Source organism: Heptranchias perlo, chromosome 11 (assembly GCF_035084215.1).
Source record: "Heptranchias perlo isolate sHepPer1 chromosome 11, sHepPer1.hap1, whole genome shotgun sequence".
NCBI lineage: Eukaryota > Metazoa > Chordata > Chondrichthyes > Hexanchiformes > Hexanchidae > Heptranchias > Heptranchias perlo.
In genome coordinates, this window is record NC_090335.1 from 16584134 (window position 1) to 16605979 (window position 21846).

Sequence of the window (21846 nt, forward strand, 5' to 3'; positions counted from 1 at the left end):
GCGCTATATAAATGCAAGTTGTTGTTATATAACCGTGAATGACCCCAAAATAAAAGGCATGTAACTCCTTATAAATCTTTTAGGAAGGATTATTATCAACATTTAATACAGTGTAAGTTTAATGAAGTTTAGCTATACTTGTCATTTGACAACATTTCCTGATCAGATTGTTTTAAAACAACCAGTGTTTGGTCTGTTAGATATGTTTTACAGTTAATATTTAATTGTTTCATAAACTTTCAAACACCATGATTCTGTGAAAATTGGCCAAAAATTATTTTTGATTATTCAATAAAGAATGTAATAGGTTTGTAGGGGACCCAGATTTAAGTGGTGATCCTGTCTAAACCTACCTGTTTCAGTTTATTGATGAATGTAAACAATTTAAGATGCATCAGCTAAAGCACAATATTTAGGCTAGAATAATGGAATATTAAAACACCAAAATATCACCGACACGGTCCTTCCTTTAGATTATTCTCGATCTGGGCTATTTCAAAGCGGGTATTTTTCAGTCTTTTGCATTTCACCTGTAAACCAATTGCACTTCAGATTCTACCCGCAAATCTTTGCAAAACGGATAGTCCATGTTCTGAACGACGGTCCTTCAGGTTTGTACTTAAAAAAAGTTTTTGTCCATAAACATTCCTGGCCTTTTTCAACATAAAGTAAACAATGTAGAAATAAACTGTCAGAGCAATATGAATCGATGAACATTGGTGAATGTGTCCTACAAAACATGCTTTGAGCTTGCCTGTGAGATTATACCCAACTAAAGCACTTTATCTAAGTATTATATCTATATATAGTGAGTTTGCTTTTGCGTTGTGTTATGGGATTAAATATGTAAAATATACTGAACGCAGGAAAGCAGCAAACGCGATCGATGTGACCTAGTTTCTGGTAACTTGAGTTTTTATTTAATTCAGATCCTTTGAACAAGCTGTACTCCAACATGGCACATCACGCGGCCTGTGACGCGTATCAGGAACACCCTATAGTCACAAACAGCGACTCCAAAAATGAAGAAACGAAACTTGCATTTATATAGTGCCTTTCAAGGCCTCAGGACCTCCCAAAGCACTTCACAGCCAATTAAGTACTTTTGAAATGTAGTCACTGTTGTAATGTAGGAAACGCAGCAGCCAATTTGTGCACAGCAAGATCCCACAAACAGCAATGTGATAATGACCAGATAATCTGTTTTTTGTGATTTCAGATATTCAGGAATTTTTGAAAGAGTCCTTTCAGTACATCAATGGCCTGCAGGTGTGATCGTGAATTGTTGGAGGACAATGAAAGCAACAACTGGTTAACAATGTCTCTCAAACATTGCTCGATCTCCTTCAGATCTCCATCTAATCGGAGACAATCTTCTCGGGTTGCCATGCGACTGCAGATGTTTCTGAGCTCCACGCTGAGCTGGAAAGAACAAGAACAAGAGCAAACAGAAAATGTTTGCAAAATGCAACGTTACTTAGGGCATGGAACTCACTCGCAGCAAGACGGATTTCCATGTCTATAAAATAATTCAAGGGTTTACTTTCAAAAGTTCTGTACTCTAGTTAATCAGTTATCTCCAAACAGTCTGTCGGGTGGTAGATACTTTAAGGAGTAGTTATGTCTTTATTCGTTCCATTAAAGAGTAAAAAAAATGTTCCCAAAATGTAGGGGATTTCCAGTGACCAACATTGCACCTTACCTTAGACTCCAGATGGAAGTGTGTCTCCTGCAATTGATACAAGGAATTTTGTTCAAGGTTTAGTAATTCTGATGTTAAACCTATTAAACGGGTTAATCTGCTCTCCCTGGCGACCTGCAAGATTGTTCTCCGTTCACTGGAAGGAGCTGAGGACCGGGCTCGCTGTTGGGTGCTGGATCCCGGCTGGCTCCTGGGCTCCGTTAGGCTCACGTTGGGTCCGATCCCAACCGGACCAGGCGCTGCCTGACCCTCGCCGGAGGCGGGCTGGTCTGGACCACTGTGCGGCTGATCCTGGAGGCATTGGTGCAGGATTGTCAGAGCCGATTGCTGGTGGGCGATGCAAGCTTGCAGGGCGGATGATCTCCGCATCCTCCAGATCCGGACTGCTCACCGTGAAATGAGGGGGAAGTTGCTTTAAAGGAATGGACATTCCCCAGGGCAGGCCAGTCTTAGACCTGTTCGCTCCGCCCCTCCTGCCCAACTAAGAGCTCTCGAGATCTTTTGGTGCCCAATTAGTTTGACCCGATTGTACTTAATGCAAATAGTCAGTAGCAGACTGATAGGTTTCCTATGGAGAGTTTCTTATCGAATTTGCATAGGTTTATTAAAATTATATTGCAGTTAATTGTTTTGGATATAGTTCTATTGTTAATGTGCTTGCAATGTGTTAGCCTTGGCTCAGTTGGTAACACTCTTGCCTGAACCACAAGGTTGTGGGTTCAAGTCCCATTCCAGAGACTTGAGTACAGACTGGGCTGACACTACAGTGCAGTACTGCGGGAGTGCTGCAGTGTCAGAGATGCTGTCTTTTGGATGGGACATCTGGCCCATTCCCCACAATTCTGCTGCAAAGCACTGGGACACGGGGTGTGTAACACAGTCAGGCTGACCACAAAGATGGGTGAAGGACCCTTGCCATGGTAGTGGGATGTCTTTGTGAGGAAGGTTCTGCTGGGAGCCTGTGGTTTGGAGCCAGCCAACATCTTCTGCCTGCAGGACTTCCCGAGGAGTGGTTATTTTGACGTGACCTTCAAGAATGTCGAAGGATGCCTGAAGATGCTCCAGGCTTTCAAGAAGAAGGGGAAGGAAGTGCCATTGTCGCTCACCGCAGAGCCGCTCTTCGCACTGCTGCAGGAAAAGGGATGGACGCTAACGGTTTACATGTTCAACCCGCATGTGCCCGTCATGGATGTGCTGATGTTCCTCAAGAGGTACATGGACGGAACAGATCAGAGCATCGACATCGAGGACATGTTCGGGATGTGGACCAGCAAAAGCAGCATTCAGGCGAAGCTGAGGGTGGAAGCCAACGGGAAATATCATTCACCTCCCGTCGAGTTTTGCGATTGGGATGAGTCGAGGGTACATGGTGTACCAGGGGCAGCCCAGAGTGTACCGATCCTGCGGTAAACCCAGGCACGAGGCGGCCTCGCACAAAGCGGTGATCTGCAGGAAGGGGGGCCACCAGACACTTGACTGTCAGGAGGCCAAGTGCTGCAACCTGTGTGGAGAGACTGGTCACCTGTACAAGAACTGCCCAAACTGCACAGGCAGCAAGAGGCGAGGTGATGCAGGAGAAGAGAGCAGCAGTTGTGGCTGCCCCAAAGGAGGCCAGAACCCCACACCCCCCACCCCCTGCCCCACTCTAGTCCCATGTGAAAGTGCCAAAGACCAGGAGGAGGACAAAGAACAGGGAGAGGAGGAAAGCAACCAAACCCCGCCACCCAGCCCCGAGACCTCCCCTGAGAATGCTGAGCCAGTGGAAGGCGAACCAGGGACGGATGAAGGATGGATGGCACAAGGAAAGAAAAAGAGGAAGTCCCGTAGGACCAGAGGCACGAACACCAAAGGTGCGGCCAGCAGCAAGAGGAGCTTAGAGTCCCAAACAGACAACAACGACCAGTCCTCGACTGATGAACAAGGAGAGGGGGGGATCCCCACCTTCATCAAAGGATGAGGCAAAATGCAACGGTGACCAGCGACACCCACAACGTGCTCCAGCTCCAGGAACCTGGGAGCAGCAACGCGCCCAGCGCACCCCAACTCTGGGATACCGGGAGAAGCAACGCGGAGAGTGAGGTCCCCCAACTATGGGAAAGCGGGAGCGAAGCACCAGCAACGGCCGAGGAGCCGGACCTGGCCGAGGATCTCATGGACGCACTGCCCCATGAGACCCCGCCGTCGACCCCCGAGCATGGACCCTCCCCCAACGGAGGACAGGCCTCCTTCCTCAGCCCAAGGAATGTCCAGAATTTCCTGCACACCACACAAATGCAGAATCTGGACTCAGGGTCTCAAATGGACGGTAATGTAGAAACTGGACTGATGCAATAATAAGACCTGACTGTTTTTGTGCCTTTTTTTAAATGGATTTAAAAATTGGATCCATAAACATGCGTAGCATCGAATTGACTACGTGATGTGCCACGACCCTGAACTACCTATCCAGGGTCAAAGAGGGACTTGCTGTTCTTGCAGGAGTGCGGGATCCTGCTCCTCAGCAACTACCGGCAGTGGTCACGCATGTGGACCCAGGGGCAGTCAATCTGGTCGGGAGGCAACGATAGTCGTTCCTCAGGCCTGGGGATTCTGTTGCGAGGAGGCTAATTCACCATCACGCCCCAACCATCAGGGACGAGCAGATGGAGGTCTTCCAGCATCTCCCAATGCTGTTGGCAAGCTCCAGGCCAATCGTTCTCACCGGAGACTTCAACTGCGCCTGGACGATCCAGCAGGGCTGACGGAATACTGGACACTGCGTCCAAACTCCTGATGGAAGCAGTGAAAGATGCAAAGATTTGCGACGTCTTCAACAACCCTGCAGATGGAGCGCTGCAGAGATACACCAGGTCCAGGCTGGACGGTTCCGTCCGTTCCAGGATAGACTTCCTTTTTGTGTCGCCAACACTCAAGGTCAGATCCACTGATTTCCAGCCGGTGTTCTTCTCTGACCACTGCCTGCTACTGGCCGACTGTCAATCGCAGGAGGACCAGAGGGCAGACAGGGGATATGGAAGCTGAATGCGAGGCTGCTAACCCCGGAGAACATCGAGGAACTAAAGAGGGATTACACAGGTTAGAGGACCGTGAAACCCCTCTTCGACTCCATGGTGCACTGGTGGGAAGCGATCAAGGCCAACATCAAGAGGTTCTTCATCCTCAAAGTTGTTCAGAAGGTGAAAGAGACACAGAGGGAAGTGTCCCAGCTCCAGGAAAACATTCAGGATCTGCTCCAGCTGCAATCGATGTTGGGGAGGAACTCAGAGAGTTAAAGAGCCAGCAAACCCTGCTCTTCGCCTCCGAGACCTCAAAGATCATCTTCTGGTCTAGAGTCCGCCTACATACATGACGGGGGGTGAACACCTGCCTCATCAGCCTGGACCAGGAGAAGGCCTTCAACAGAATATCTCACACATACATGATGGACGTGCTCTCCAAAATGGGTTTTGGGGACGGAATCCGCCATTGGATCCGACTGCTCTACGCGGACATCCGTAGCGCAGTCCAAATCAACAGGTGGGAGTTGGAGGGCTTTCTGATCAGATGTGGAATTGGGCAGGGCTGTCCTCTCCCTGTCTTGCTCGTGTGTTGTATCGAGCCATTTGCTGCATTCATCAGGAAGGACGCAGGTATCGAAGGGGTGACGATCCCAGGCAGTGGGGGCTCAGGTTAAGGCCTCCATGTACATGGACGACATCACCGTCTTCTGCTCCGATCAGCAGTCGGTCCACACACTAATGGGCATCTGCGAACATTTCAAGCTGGCCTTAGGGGCCAGAATGAACCAAAGTAAGTGCGAGGCCATGTTCTCTCGCAGGTGGGAGACCCGATCCTTTGTCCCCTTCACCGTCAGGTCCAACTATCTGAAGGTGCTGGCGATTGTATCCCTGAGCAGCGCAAGGCTATCAGAGATCGTCCTACCGGGTATAGTACAGGTCTGATCCGGATGGATCACCCCCTCAAGAGCAGACTTGAGCCTTTTGGCGGTGACCTTAGACCGAATCTTGTAATCGACATTTAGCAAGAAAATGGGTTGCCAATTTCTGATTTCTTCCCTCTCCCCCTTCCACTTGTAGATGAGGGTGATGATGCCTTTCCTCATGGACTCTGACATGCTGCCTGCCAGAATCTTACCCCCTTACACTTCCAATAGGTCTGGGCCTATCCAGTCCCGCAGAGCCGAGTACAACTCAACTGGTAAGCCATCGCTTCCGGGAGTTCTAAGACTGCACCAAGAACTTGGAGGAACAGGTCGCTAAGGCCGAACAGAAGCTTGGTATGTGAGGGGGGTGCGGGGGGGGGGGGGGGGGGGGTGCTCCCTCTTCATGGTGGGCAGAAACCTGGTGATAAGGTGTGAGGTACTCGCGGTTTTGCTTTATGTGGCCAGGGTCTGGCCCATTCCCCGCTGCTCCGCCGTCACAGTCACCCGAGCTATCTCCCACTTTGTGTGGAGGTCCAAGCTAGAACGCGTCGACTGGGACACCATGTACAAGCCCCCAGATAAAGGGGGGAAGGGCATCCCCAATGTCACCCTGATCCTGATGGCTGTCTTTGTGTGTGGCTGCCTCAGGATGTGTGTAGAGCCCCACCAAGTGTCCAAACACCAAGTGTCACTACGTGCCGAGTTTCTACCTGTTCACCACACTGAGAAGGCTGGGTCTGGCCACACTGGTCGAGCAGACGCAGGATGTCCCATCCAGCAGGCCCGTACCCCATCACCTGTCCCAGGTTGAGAAGTTCCTGACGAGGAACTCCTTCGACTACAAAGCCGTCAGACAGTGGTCGGCATGGAACGTTCTGGGGGTGCTGTAGGGAAGGGAGAGGGTGGATCAGATCGGGCAGTTCCCCAACCAGATGGTCAAAACCATTTGGCAGAACGTCTCATCGCCGGAACAGACCAACAGGCACCAGGATGTAGCCTGATGGTGGTGAGAAAGGCTCTCCCAATGCGGTCTGTTCTGCATGCACGGAATCTCAGCGTCCCCGCGAGCTGCCCTCGAGGTTGCAGCGGGGAGGAGACCGTCGTCCATCTCCTAGTGGACTGCTCCTTCACGCAGAAGGTGTGGAGAGAGATGCGTTGGTATCTGTCCCGGTTCGTCCCCAACGGCTCAGTAACACAGGACGCCGCGCTCTACGGGCTATTCCCCAGAACGCACACCGAGACAGATATCAACTGCTGCTGGAAGACCATCAACTCGGTGAAGGAGGCCCTTTGGTCCGCCTGAAACCTCCTGGCCTTCCAGCTGAAGGAGCTGTCCATGACCGAGTGTTGCCAACTGGCACACTCCAAGGTCCAGGAGTACGTGCTGCGGGACACACTAAAGAGAGGTGCGGCCTACGCAAAGGCTCAATGGGGAAAGGCTGCCGCGTACGGCCATCCCACCTTGGATTGTACAGCATGTGTTAAAAGATCGGTACTGTGTTTTGAATTGAAATAATGGGATCGTAGTGTGTACAATCTGTATTGTATTATTTTGAATTGTAATTGTGATATTTACTTTAAACTGTGTGTATCTTTAAATTTTATGAAATAAAGTATATTTTTTAATTTAACAGAATTATTTGAAGAAGAACTAGGGAGTTCACTCCAGTGTCCTGGTCTCCCCCCAACCAACATCACTAAAACAGATTATCTGGTTATGTTGCTGTTTGTGGGACCTTGCTGTGCAAATTGGCTGCTCATTTCCTACAACAGTGACTAAATTTCAATAGTACTTTGGGATGTCCTGAGGTCGGGAACGGTGCTATATAAATGTAGGTGCTTTTCTTCTTAAATGCCCATTTCAATTATTTCAAATGCAAAATACTGCAGATGCTGGCAATCTGAAATAAAAACAGAAAATGCTGGAAATACTCAGCAAATCAGGCAGCATCTGTGGAGGAAGGAACAGAGTTAACGTTTCAGGTCGATGACTTTTCGCCAGGCCTGGAAGAAGCTAAAGATTTAACAGTTTTTAAGCAAGTACAGAGTCAGGGAAAGAGGGAGTGGGGGAGGGGAGGGGAGGAAAGAACAAAAGGGAAGGTCTCTGATAGGGTGGAGGGCAGGAGTGATTAAATGACAAAAGGGATGATGGTGCAAGGCAAGAAGAGTGGTAACGGGACAAGTAAAGAAACAAAAGATGGGACTAGAGGGGGTTTAAATGGCAACAGCAGAACCATTACCAGAACCTGCTGTCTGAAAAAAATGGGGAGCAGTGTTTATAATCTGAAGTTATTGAAATCAGTTTTGAATCCGGAAGGTTGTAAAATGCCTAATTGAAAGATGAGGTGCTGTTCCTCGAGCTTCCATTGAGCTTTATCGGAACAGTGTAAGAGGCCGAGGACAGAGAGGTCAGAGTGGGAGTTAAAATGGCAAGCGACCGACAGGTCAGGGTCATGCTTGCGGACAGAGCGGAGGGGTTCAGCAAAGCGATCACCCAGTCTGCGTTTGTTCTCCCCAATGTAGAGGGACCGCATTGTGAGCAGCGGATACAGTATACTAAATTAAAGAAGTACAAGTAAATCGCTGTTTCACCTGGAAGGAGTGTTTGGGGCCCTGGATGGTGGGAAGGGAGGAGGTGAAGGGGTAGGTGTTGCATCTCCTGGGCTCGCACGGGAAGGTGCCGTGGGGAGGAGAGCGGGTGATGGGGGTGATGGAACAGGGTGTCGCGGAGGGAGTGGTCCCTTCGGAATGCTGAAAGGGAAGGGGAGGGGAAGATATGTTTGGTGGTGGGATCGCACTGGAGGTGGTGGAAATGGCGGAGGATGATATGTTGAATGTGGAGGCTGCTGGGGTGGAAGGTGAGGACAAGGGGGACCCTATCATTGTTCTGGGAGGGGAGGGGTGAGGGCAGAAGTGCGGGAAATGTGACGGACATGGTCAAGGGCCCTGTCAACTCCAGTGGAGGGGAATCCTCAGCTGAGGAGAAAGGAAGACATATCGGAAGCACTGATGTGGAAGGTGGCATCGTCAGAACAGATGTGATGGAGACGGAGAAACTGGGAGATGGGAATAGAGTCCTTATAGGAAGTAGGATGGGAGGAAGTGTAATCAAGGTAGCTGTGGGAGTCAGTAGGCTTATAGTAGATATTGGTTGACAGCCTATCCCCAGAAATGGAGATAGAGAAGTCGAGGAAGGGAAGAGTCGGAGATGGACCATGTGAAGGTGAAGGGAAGGGTGGAAATTGGAAGCAAAGTTGATGAAATTTTCCAGTTCGGGGCAAGAGCAGGAAATGGCACCGATACAGTCATCAATGTACCGGAAAAAGAGGTGAGGGAGGGGATCAGGGTAGGACTGGAACAAAGAATGTTCCACATATCCCACAAAAAGGTAGGGATAGCTAGGACCCATACAGGTTCCCACAGCGACCCCTTTTATTTGGAGAAGTGAATGGAGTCAAAGGAGAAGTTGTTCAACGTCAGAACAAGTTCAGCCAGGCGGCGGAGGAGGTTTGGTGGTGGATGGGGACTGGGTGGACCTCCATTCAAGAAAGAAGCGGGGGGGCCCGCATGCCATCCTAATGGGGGATAGAGGTGTAAGGGACTGGACGTCACTGGTGAAAAGGAGAGAGTTAGAGCTGGGGAACTGGAAACTGTTGAAGTGGCAGAGGGTGTCCAAAGAGTTGCTGACATAGGTCAGAAGAGACTGGACAAGGGGAGAAAAAATAGAGTCGAGATAGGAAGAAATAAGTTCTTTAGGGCAAGAACAGGCTGAAATGATGGGTCTACTAGGGCAGTCCAGTTGTGGATCATTTGTGGATTGTATGAATTAATTGATTTGTGTTGCATTGGCTGGATGCAGAGCATTTCTTCTGAAAGAAATTAAAAGGAAACATGCTTCTAATTTACATCCATCCCATACCTTTACACTGCCCATTTCTGACTCTTCCCTTCCCTTCCTGAACTCTCTCTATCTCCGGAATGGAATTTCTACAGACAGGCCCACTGACTCCCACAGCTACCTGGATTACACTTCTTTCCACCCTGCTCCCTGTAAGAACTCCATTCCTTTCTCCTGGTTTCTCCTCCGTCGCCTCTGCTCTTCCACACAAGAGCTTCCGAAATATTCCCTCTCTCTATCCCAGGGCAGTGATCAGGAGCAAGAACCCTTGCTGATGTTCCCTGTCTATCCTAGGGTCAATGGTTATTGATCAGGAGTAGGAACCCTGGCTGGTGTACCTACTCTCTATCCCTGAATCAATGGTTATTCATCAGGAGTAGGGACCCTGGCTGGTGTACCTACTCTCTGTCCCAAGTCTGTGGGTAGAGATCAGGGCTAGAGTCAGATTGGCAACCATCCCGGAATGTGTGGAAGTCTCCAGGACTGGAAGATTAATCTTCAGGACACTGCTGCTAGCAACACTGGAGAAAAGTAGAGTTTGCATTCGCAGTTCGCACCTGTGTACTTTCTCCACCTGTTGGCAGGTGGGCTCCTGGTTCTCAGAACTTCTCGCACAACAGCTGCTGGCGCAAATCCGCGAGCAAAGACACTCAACCACAGGGGCCCCAGTAAGGAAAATACAATAGCATTTGCAAACTGTGAGCAAATGTCATGTGATCAGATGTCATGTGATCAAGCCTCCAATTAGAGTTGGGGGCAGGGAGTTTTAGATGCAGAAGAGCGACTGTTGGGGAAGTGATGGTCTATTGAAAATCCAAATGGCCTACTTTGATTTTCCTTTTTAAAAAAAACTATCAATTGCAAAGTATAAAAGTGCCTCAAATGAACCAGAATGCGTCATGTGTAGTGTGAAACTTCAAAACTCTGAGGGAGCATGTCCCCTGGAGCTTTAGAAATGCATCACCAATTTTGTGCCTTCATCATTTGTATTCCCTCTTTAGGCTTTCGTGTATGTAGGTGTTTTTTAAATTTAACTCCAATACAAGTGCAGGATGGTAGGACATACCTACAGCTTAAAGTACAGGACCTGTGTGGCTGCTAACATTCACACTCCATAGACTGATAATCAGGACCATTCTTTAATTGTCATCCTTTTTTATTTTTGAAGCTGTTGGTCGGCTTTTTGCTAGTTTCCTGGGTTACTATGCATGTTCCTCAATAACCCAAGCCCTTCCTTACATTGACCGCGCGTTTTGCACATTGTCGGTTTTGGATACAGTGTCGCTTTAAGTGGGACTGCACCAACCCGCGCACGGAAGGCGGGGGGAGAGATGCACGTCCATGTCTCATCGCCGCTAAACAGAAACAGAGCGGGAGGGTCGTTTGCTGGTTTAATTCCGCCAACACGACTAGAATATCATCGGGTGTTTTGTGTTGGGCTCTCTCCGCCTCTGCCGGGCAGGATTTGCGGTTGTTTTAAATGAATGAGCTGGTCGGGCACCCCTCTTCCCCCGTGAGATGAGCTGGGGGGGGGCAGGTTGGCGCCATTCTCGGCGAGGAAAGCCTTGATGTAGCAATCTCGAGCTGTAACATTGTAGCGCTGAACGGATACAATCCCCTCCCCCCTCCCCGGCCCAGACTGAAAATGCCCAGGAGGAGCAAAAAGTTGGAGGACTCGCACTGTGATCAGTGGGTGCTGTTTGCACAAGGTATTGAGAAAATGGAGTTGGATGAACAGGAAGGTTTGTTGTCAGCCTTCAGTTGGTAGTCATGATGTGGAGATGCCGGTGATGGACTGGGGTTGACAATTGTAAACAATTTTACAACACCAAGTTATAGTCCAGCAATTTTATTTTAAATTCACAAGCTTTCGGAGGCTTCCTCCTTCCTCAGGTAAATGTTCAGGAGCTCCTCGAAGCCTACGCATTTATACATATAGAACAATACATGGTGTTTACTCAGTGGGTAGCACTCTCACCTCTGAGTCAGAAGGTCGAGGGTTCAAGTCCCACTCCAGAGACTTGAGCACATAATCCAGGCTGACACTCCGGTGCAGTACTGAGGGAGAGCTGCATCGTCAGATGAGACGCTAAACCGTCTGCCCTCTCAGGTGGACGTTAAATAGCCCATGGCACTATTTCAAAGAAGAGCAGGGGAGTTCTACCCGATGTCCAGGCCAATATTTATCCCTCAACCAAAATCTAAAACAGGTTATCTGGTCATTATCACATTCCTGTTTATGGGAACTTGCTGTGCACAAATTGGCTACCAGGTTTCCTACGTTACAACAGTGACTACATTTCAGAAGTGCTTAATTGGCTGTAAAGTGCTTTGTGATGTCTTGAGGTGGTAAAAGGTGCTATATAAATGCAAGTTCTTTTTGCTGAATGTCCAATTGAGAGATTTTTAGGAAAGTTTCTGTTTTGTTTCCTCTCTTTTTTGCTACGTGCAATAAAAGTGCCACTTGTGCCAAGTCCCTGTTGGTTACAACATGAACCCTGGATCTGAAGCCCTCCATTTCATGATGTACGCAGCCCGAAAGTCCAGAGGAGGATGTGGGGGTCGGGAGGAGAAAATGCCCCTTTTCTAGCGATGTAGGCTGACAGAGCTGAATGGCCGCCTGTTCCAATGTTCTCTGCCTGTGCCCCTGACAGGTTCAGGATGAAATCTATAGCATCAGACCCAGCCCCCTAGAAAAGCCTCTAAACTACCAGCAGGTTGCATTTACTTTTTCAGATTTACTTTTTGTGTATACACTAAAAAGCCCCTAAATATATGTATATAATATAGTCCCTGAGTATAATTTTAAAGTTTATATATACTCCCAATGTATAGATTTTTAAAAATATAGTCCCTAAATATAGATTTAATTTTTAAAAAAATGTTTTATTTCTGTAGTTTTGAAATTTGTAATAGCTACAACATGGAAAAATATAAATGCTGTCAGCATGTACGGCAGAATAGCAATGGCAAACTTAAGTACAATCTTGTAACCTGAGGCAAAATTAAGTTGATCAGCAGTAATGTCGAAGGATTACATAACTAAGAGGTTTTGTGATGAGAGTATTGACAAGGAATAAAATGAGTAAAACCATGTCTGGCCTGGTCAGTCCTGATAAAGGCAGAGATGGCTGGTACCAGGATAGCAAGTTGTGAAATTTACACTAGGAAAGATCCAGGATGTGATTTTCAGGAACCTGAAGGGTCAGGCCAACAAGAGGGAATGAGTAATGTTTTTTATTCATTCTAGGGACTTGGCGTTGCTGTCATTTATTGCCCATTCCTAGATGCCCTTGAGAAGATGGTGGTGAGCCTTCTTTAACTGCTGCATTGTAGCAGTTTGATACGACTAAGTGGCTTGCTAGGGAAGTTAAGAGTCAAGTTGGTGTGGAACTGCAGTCATGTATACTTTACATCCTTTATATTTTTTTCACCTATATTTTATGCCCGGCCGTAAAACCAGTGTTGTGGATCGTCCGCCTGTTGTCGAAACCGCCCAATTTTCATTCCCATTAAAATCAGTTTAACACCCGAGTGGCAAGTTGAAACCCTACCCTCTTGTTGGTCCCAAGTGATATGTTCTCAATCTGTGACGATATACTGTCCTCTGATAATGCTGCTAATTGTATTTCGATTTGGTCACTCATGTCCTGTTCTAAAGGAGATGACCAATACTGTTCCAGTTTCAAAACTGGCCATGCACACAAGGAAACACTTCCAGTGTAAAGCTGGTGCTGATGTTTTTCTAGTTTGGACGTCTCTTGATCCAGGATTAATCAGCAAACTGATCCGTGGGATTCCCCGAACAATAACATGCTGTTGTTCCTTTACTTGACCATGTCAGTTGGAGCAGTAAGAGGGTCAGTCCAAAATAATGGGTCTATACAGGCTGGAAAAATACACTAAAATTGGCACTATCTCCCCTAAAGAGACCTGCGACATGTCATTCTTTAGGAGATCCCTGATGGCTCAGTCAGTTTGTCCAGAGTGTAGCCGAGCCGCACACACCAGCAAGGTCCCGAGTTTGGTCCCTCATCTCTGCTGAGTCAGCTGATCTCGGTTTGGGTGCCGATTTGAGGTGATCCAATTGGACTCAGATTGCCCCTGGGCCTGTGGCCAGGGTTTCTCCACTTCGCACCGCTTTGTGAATGTTCGGTGAGGACAGGATCGGCCTTGGCTGCGATGACCATTGCGGTCAGAGTGTCTGTCAACACTCACCTTTAAGACTCGCACGTGATACTGAGCACTGGGGCATGGTAGCGGATGGTTAGTGGAGCTCAGGGAACTGTGCCCCATCATATCTCTAAATGGCTTTGTGATCTGTGTCACTCTTGCCGATCATTTAGTCTGCATGAGGACAGCTCTGTACAATTTGAAATTTTTTAATTACTTTCTGATCACAGGAGACAGGGGAACGGATGCCTTACAGTACTCGTCTCTCACACTTTCCCTCTTTTGATTCTTTTTCCTTTGTTTGCAGACTCTGGTAACCAGCAGCCTCCATTCTATGTGTTTATATATTATTTCAAATAGAGATTTTAAAAAAATATATGGAGGTAAAACCAGCAGTTTACTGGCTTTTTGCCCCGTTCTTGCGAGAACCAAACCCGGGGAAAAACATGAGCAGTCCTGCTTGTTAAAACCCCTCCCTAGTGCTGGTGTATTCAAGTGGGATCAGAACTCGTAAGACTTAACTGCAATGTGGTGTTCTTCTAAAAGTGGCCTTCACCGTCCATAGGTTTCTGTGACGTCCTTTTAATAATTTTTCAGAACTCTCGTATATCAGCGTTCTGTTTGCTTTCCTCCACCATTGGCGGCTGTGCCTTCAGCTGCCTAGGCCCTACTTTCTGGAATTCGCTCCCTGCACCTCTCCTGCCTCCTTTAAGTCACTCCTTAAAACCAAGCTATTGGTCACCTGTCTTAGTATCTCTTTATGTGGCTTGATGTTAAATTTTGACTGATTACGCTTCTGTGAAGCGCCTTGGGATCTTTTACTACGTTAAAGGCGCTATATAAATGCAAGTTGTTGTTGTGCTGGATTTGTACTGTAATTTCGGGAACTCAAACCATCACGAGGCCCCCTGCAGGAGGGGGTCTTGCATCTCGGGGAGCTTTAGTGTGTCATGTAGTTTCCTGAGTTACATCACTACCTTTGTATCGATCTTGCCATCTCATGTGGCCTCTCTACTCCCATTGTGTCAATCATGGGTAAGGCCAACTCTGATCACTTCCTTGTATCCCTCTCCACCCACAACCCACTCCCTTCCGTGTTCGCCCCCGGAGAAAACTCTTCCCCCAAGTCACTTACAACGGCACTTTCAAATTCCCAACTGGCCCTCCACTCACCGCAACATTTCTGTAGCTGCTGATCTGCTCAATTGCACCCTCACCTCCACCTTTGATGCCTTTGTCCTCATTAAAACCATTACTCTCTCTCACCCTGGTCATTCCTCCTGTTACGGCCCTCATCTCCGCTCCATTAAGTCCAAGGGACACAGACTTGAATGTTTATGGCAGACAACTGGTTTAGCCATTCATCCCAGACCTGGCTGGACCACATAAAGCACTATCGGGTCCTGCTTTCCTCTGCCAAAACTGCTCACTATTCCAGGATCATCCTGGAATGCAAAGATAACCCCCGGCTTCTCTTCACTACAAACCGTCTTCTTAAACCCCTCTCCCCTGCTCCCCTGCATCCTCCACCCTCACCTCCAACAACAAGTGCGAGGAGCTAATGGACTACTTTGTCACTAAGATTGAGACCATCCGTTCAGCTGCTTCTGCTTCCCTCCTTTCCCCCAGCCCATCAAGCCAAACCTCCCCTAAGGTTCCCCCCTGCCCTAGCCCTGAACTTGCATCTTTCTCTAGTTTCTCTCCTATCTCCCCTCATGCCTCCGAGCTCATCTTGACCACGAGACCCAGCTCCTGCTCCCTCGACTCTATTTCACCAAACTGCTGACCACTCAACTTCCCTTCCTGGCCCCCATGATATCTGATATTGTTAACGGCTTCCTCTCCTCAGGTACTGTCCCCCTCCCCTTCAAATCTGCCATCATCACCCCCCTCAAAAACCCCACCCTTGACCCCTCTGTCCTTGCAAACTAGCGCCCCATCTCCAACCTCCTTTTCTTCTCCAAAGTCCTTGAACGTGTTGCCGCCTCCCAAATCCTTGCCCATCTTTCCTGCAAGTCCATGTTTGAATCCCTCTGATCAGGTTTCTGCTCCTGCCACAGTACTGAAACGGCCCCTATCAAAGTCACCAGTGACATCCCATGTGACTGTGATCATGGTAAACTATCCCTCCTCATCCTTCTCGAACTGTCTGCAGCCTTTGACACGGTTGACCACACCATCCTCCTCCAACGCCTCTCTGGGTGAGACTGCGCTCGCCTGTTTCCATTCTTATCTATCCAGTCATAGCCAGAGAATCACCTGCAATGGCTTCTCTTCCAGCTCCCACTCCATTACCTCGAGTCCCCCAAGGATCTATCCTTGGCCCCCTCCTGTTTCTCATCTATGTGCAGCTCCTCGGTGACATCATCCAAAAACACTACGTCAGGTTCCATATGACGACACCCAGCTCTACCTCATCACCACCTCCCTCGATCCCTCCACTGCCTCTGATTTGTCACACTGCTAGTCCGACATCCAGTACTGGATGAGCAAAAATTTCCTCCAACTAAATATTGGGAAGACCGAAGCCATTGTCTTTGGTCCCCGCCACAAACTCCATTCCCTAGCGACCAATTCCATCCCTCTCCCTGGCCACTGCCTGAGGCTGAACCATACTGTTCGCAGCCTTGGCGTCCTATATGACCTTGAGATGAGCTTCTGACCACATATATTCGCTCCATCACAAAGACCGCCTACTTCCACCTCTGTAACATTGCCCATCTCTGCCCCTGCCTCAGCTCATCTGCTGCTGAAACCCTCATCCATGCCTTTGTTACCTCTAGACTTGACTATTCCAATGCTCTCCTGACCGGCCTCCCATCTTCCACCCTCCATAAACTTGAGCTCATCCAAAACTCTGCTGCCCGTATTCTATCTCGCACCAAGTCCCATTCTCCCATCACCCGTGTGCCTGCTGACCTACATTGGCTCACGGTTCGGGAACGCCTCGATTTAAAAATTCTCATCCTTGATTTCAAATCCCTCCGTGGCCTTACCTCTCCCTATCTCTGTAACCTCCTCCAGTCCTACAACCTTCCGAGATCTCTGTGCTCCTCCAATTCTTGCCTCTTGCCCATTCCCGATTTTAATCGCTCCACCACTGGCGGCCGTGTGTTCAGCTGCCTAGGCCCGAAGCTCTGGAATTCCCTCCCTTAACCTCTCCACCTCTCTACCTCTCTCTCCTCCTTTAAGACGCTCCTTAAAACCTACCTCTTCAACCAAACACCTGTCCTAATATCTCCTTACGTGGCTCGGTGTCAAATTCTGTTTGATAATAAAAACAGAAAATGCTGGAGAGTTAACGTTTCAGGTCGAAGACCTTTCATCTTCTGTTTGATAATCGCTCCTGTGAAGCGCCTTGGGATATTTGACTACGTTAAAGGCGCTATATAAATGCAAATTTTTATCCTTGTTGTACGTTCCAAACCACACTGCATCAACACAAACGCAGCAATGAAAATCCAGCCTCAGACAAGGCCATGTAGCAGTTGTTCAATTTGACATGTGCAGAAAGGACAGTTTTAGCATGCTGAGTCTTTTAGCCATCACTAATCTGGTCACTTTTCTCAGGAGAATCCACAGTATGAAGAGGGTGTTCTGCAAAGAAAGTTTTTGACACTTGTCCTGTTACAACTGATTTATGTTTGCTTTTTTTCCCCAAACTTTGCTGTTTCAGAGTCTGCCATTGATGCACCAGAGAAGGCCGACTCTGGACCTGTTTTTACCAGACTACGTAATCCCAAAACAGGCAAGTAGATAATCGGAGTGTCATCAGGGTTCACATAAAGTGTACAAGTAATGGTTTATTACTTAAAATTGCTTCTGTGAAGCACTTTGGGATGTTTTACTATGTTAAGATGCTATATAAATGCAAGTTGTTGGTGTTGGTGTGGTAGTACTAAGGACTAGGGGACAAAATGTAAAAATAAGAGCCAGGACTTTCAGGAGTGAAGTTAGGAAACACTTCTACACACAAAGTGCAGTAGAAGTTTGGAACTCTCCTCTGCAAACGACAGTTGATGCTAGTTCATTTGTTAATTTTAAATCTGAGATTGATAGATGTTTGTTAGCCAAAGGTATTAAGGGATATGGGGCTAAGGTGGGTATATCGGAGTTAGGTCATAGATCAGACATAAGAAATAGGAGCAGGAGTAGGCCATACGGCCCCTCGAGCCTGCTCCACCATTCAATAATGGCTGATCTTCGACCTCAACTCCACTTTCCCACCCGATCCCATGATCTCATTGAACGGTGGAACAGGCTCAAGGGGCTAAATGGCCTACTCCTGTTCCTATGAAACACAGAGTTCATGATTGAGGCAGTTGCAGCTGAATGGTAAAGTCTTTTTTATGAATAAAGAAACCTTGCAATACAGTGCTGGCCGCGGGGCAGGGTGCTGGCTGTGGAGTACAGTAGCCAGTGCAATGCAATATTGCCAGTGCAATAAAGCCCTACCATAATTGGCAACTGTCTGTTCTGCAGCTCCTGCATCAACAGTGCAACTAGTGGGGGCCTGGAAAAGCTGAATGTCCTTGTTAAAAACACAGAGGCCTAGAGTTTCTGCTAGACTGCGCTGGTTTTATCAGTGCAATTGGCCTGAACCTGCGCAAAAGATCACGGAAAATCAGGCGTAAGATACATCAAGTGTATATCAAGTTTCTGCGATCTTTAACGCTGATTCTAAATCATTGCGCCCGAAGCCGGCCCCACCCACAAAACTGGTCCCAGCTCGAAATAACGTGGATGGTGAGTTTCTATCAATTGTGCCCATTTGCAGCTATTTGGGGAGGGTCTTCAAATTAAGCTCGTTTTCTTAGATGCACAAGCACTAGTAGGCAGGTTTACATATTAAAAAATATTTAATTTACTAAGAAAATGATTAGTGGACATTAGTAAATGGTTCAGTATAGTTTTTCGAGTCATTTTCAGTAATTTTAAAATCAGGTTATTCAAAGGTGGAGGACTAGACACTTACTAAAAATGCTTATTTTTTGTGATAAACCCATTTTCAGCTGTATTAAAAAAAACGCAACATGTTAGCACTCTTTAAAAAAAAAATCAATAAATATCTTTTAATGCAAAGAAAAAATAAGAAACAATTTTGTTCTATTACGCTGTCCAATTGCGCTGGTTCATGGAAGATTTTATGTTTGTGATTATGAAAATACATTTTAGCGGAAACTTGAACTATAGCCTAACCAGCCCAATTTCAAGAGCAAATTATGCCAATTTTGCTGATTGTGCCCAAAGCGGAAACTCTACCCCACAGTTGGCAACTATGCCTTTATTAGGACCAATATTGTTTTTAAGAAATTCTAATTATGTACACCGTGAGCAAACGACAGTGATGCTGTTGGGTGAGGAAGTGATGGTTGACGAGCACATTGGCCCAGCTAATTCTGTCTGTGGTCCTTAAAGATCAATGCTCCAAGTTTTATCTAGGGGCACCTGGAAAGAATGCTAAGGTAGGGGACAGTTTGAGCTTAGTCAGTTCTTAAGTAACCTATTAGGAAAATTTCACTAACTCCCCTCTGGCCACCCTGGAATTGTTTGTTTTTGTTTTAGCGAATTGTCTTTAGATTTAGTTGATGGTAATGGTTAGTGACAAAATAAACACAGTCAGAGATTTAAAATATATAATTTAATTAATGGATCAATGTGGTTTTGCTTTTAATGGAACATAGCTGGTTTTCTCTACAGTTTACTTTTGATATAATTAAAGGGAATCAAATAGAAAACTAGATGCGGGTGGACTAAAACATTTCCATTCGATGTGAGAAACATGTTTTGGGGTTTTGCTCCAACAGGGTGATGGATGAAAGGGACTTAGTGCGAGTTAGGATACAGGCAGCAGAGTTTTGGATGAGCTCATGTTGAGTTTTAAAGTAGATTGTATTCATGAAAGTTTTTTTAAAAAGCAACGGGACAATATGTAGTTAAGATGCTAATGAGCTACTTTTGATGCTGTTTCCCCATAGACTAATGAATAAGCAATTTGTTAACTTGTCTCAGCAGTCAGAAAACACTTTGGGGGTGATTTCAAACCCAAGAGTGGGTGGTTTGGGGGTGGGTGGGAGTTGAAAACAGCTGTTTTTTGGGTCATGACTGCAACCCGGCTTTATTTCCGGGTTTAACGTCGGAGCGTAAAAGAACAGGCTTCCCACTGGGAATGCAAAGTCCAAAAATTTTGCGGTCTCGACCCAAAAAAACATATATTTTCAACGCCCACCCGCTCCCAATCCACCCGTTCTTGGGGTTTAAAAATCACCCCCTTTATAACTATTGTGTTGGAAAGTCTTCCATCCTTCTGGCTGTGAACAGGGTGAAATGGAACAAATGAACAGAGGCAACGGCAGTGGGTCAGTCAGGCTTTTAAAGAGATGGCTGCTAGGGCTTTCACCAAGACTAAGAGAATAGAAAAGATGGAGGATAGTAAGAATAACTTGTTTAAGTCAAGAAAGGTAACCCACTGATGTGGAGACGTGTGGCATCTTCTTTATTTTGTATTACTATGTGAAGATAAGTTGTACTGATTGAATCAAGTGAGTCTGAACACAGCAGCTGTTCTGTAGGGTCACCTTACTGTGAAATAAAGCAGCTTAAAGGTTCGTATTTGGCCATGTCTCACCAAATGTTTCCTCGGCCCACAGACGATGCACCCGTACAAAACTCATGAATATGAAGGGGGTCCTATTGTTACTCCCAAGGTTACGCTATTGTATAGTTAGATGTTGGGCTGTATGGGCACACCATAAAATGTAAGTCACTCGGACTGTTTACAGGAGTAACCGGCACTGCTGAACCCAAGAGGATATCTAAGGCAAGACCCTAAACTTGTAACAACCAAATAATTTGTCTTTTTGATGATCTTTGAGGGAGCAATTACGGCCCAGACATTAGGAGAACCCTCCCGCTCTTCGAATAGCACCATGGGATCAATTAATTAAATAAAAATCTGGAATTAAAATACTAGTATCAGTAATGATAGCCATGAAACTACCGGATTGTCGTAAAAACCCATCTGGTTCACTAATGTCCTTTAGGGAAGGAAACCTGCCGTCCTTACCCGGTCTGGCCTATATGTGACTCCAGACCCACAGCAATGTGGTTGATTCTTAATTGCCCTCTGAAATGGCCTAGCAAGCCACTCAGTTGTAAAAATCTCGCTAGGGATGGGCAATAAATGCCGGCCTTGCCAGCGACGCCCACATCCCGTGAACAAATTTTTAAAAAAAAATCTGAACGGATAGCCAGGGCCTCGTTTTAACGTCTCATCCTAAAGACGACACCTCTGACAGTGCAGCTGTCCTTCAGCACTGCACTGGAGTATCAGCCTGGATTATGTGCTGACGTCTTGGAGTGGGACTTGAATCCACCACCTTCTGACTCAGCCAAGCTGACGAAATGCAAAACGAGAGCCATATGCAGGGCTATGGAGAAAGAGCAGGGGGGTGGGACTAATTGGCTAGCTCTTTCAAAGAGCCAGCACGGGCACGATGGGCCCAATGGCCTCCTGTGCTGTATGATTTTTTTTTGATATAATATATAATAATAAAAATGACTTGCCAACCAGGAATGTAAAAGTGGTTCTCGGCTTTAAGAAGGCTACTTCTTAAAGTTAGGTCACCCAGACACTGTAGCATTGTTACAAATAGGTGAGCAGCAGAGCCAGCGAGGAGGTGCCAAGAAAGCTGTAAGATGCAATGAGGGGCCTGTTTAGATAACTTTTGGAGCCTTAATGAGACTTGTGCCAACTATCGGTGCAGCCGCAAAATACCGGCGTTTTTTTTCGCCTTGTTATGCTGTCCGGTGCAAATCGGGTGCATGCCTGAATTTGTGGCCTGTACTCGCCCTTAGAGAGGCTCCGCATCACCGGCCTTGTTAAATCGGCATGTAAGTGCCTGTTCCTTGCTCCTTTCATTCCTGGAGACTCCAGGATTGTCCAGGAATGAAAGATTAATCTCCTGGACACTGCTGCGAGCAAACCCGGGAGAAAAATCACAATGGCATTAAAAAAAAGTGGTGTGTTTTTTTCTCATTTTATTTGAACATTTTCATTTATTAGTTATAAAAATATTGGAAATTTTTTTTTTATTCGTTCATGGGATGTGGCAACCCTAGTCTGAGAGGATGGATTTGTGTCTCATGGAC

The 21846-nt window shown here is 47.0% G+C and overlaps 2 protein-coding genes across 2 annotated transcripts in view; one reads left to right on the forward strand and one right to left on the reverse strand.

Annotated features, from left to right (window-relative positions):
- Nucleotides 1–907: 907 nt before the first annotated feature.
- dleu7 (deleted in lymphocytic leukemia 7) lies at nt 908–2071 on the reverse strand. The gene is made up of 2 exons (XM_067993444.1): nt 1703–2071; nt 908–1422 (listed from the first exon to the last, which is right to left on the reverse strand). The coding sequence occupies exons 1-2, from the start codon at nt 2069–2071 to the stop codon at nt 1216–1218; spliced, it is 576 nt and encodes a 191-aa protein (XP_067849545.1). The 3' UTR covers nt 908–1215.
- Nucleotides 2072–10917: 8846 nt separating this feature from the next.
- Nucleotides 10918–21846, forward strand: part of rnaseh2b (ribonuclease H2, subunit B) — a 48887-nt gene continuing 37958 nt past the window's right edge. Inside the window, exons 1-2 of the mRNA XM_067992615.1 lie at nt 10918–11231; nt 17372–17447. Of these exons, the coding sequence (XP_067848716.1) occupies nt 11168–11231; nt 17372–17447 (140 nt within the window). The 5' untranslated portion in view covers nt 10918–11167. The remainder of the gene's footprint in view (nt 11232–17371; nt 17448–21846) is intronic.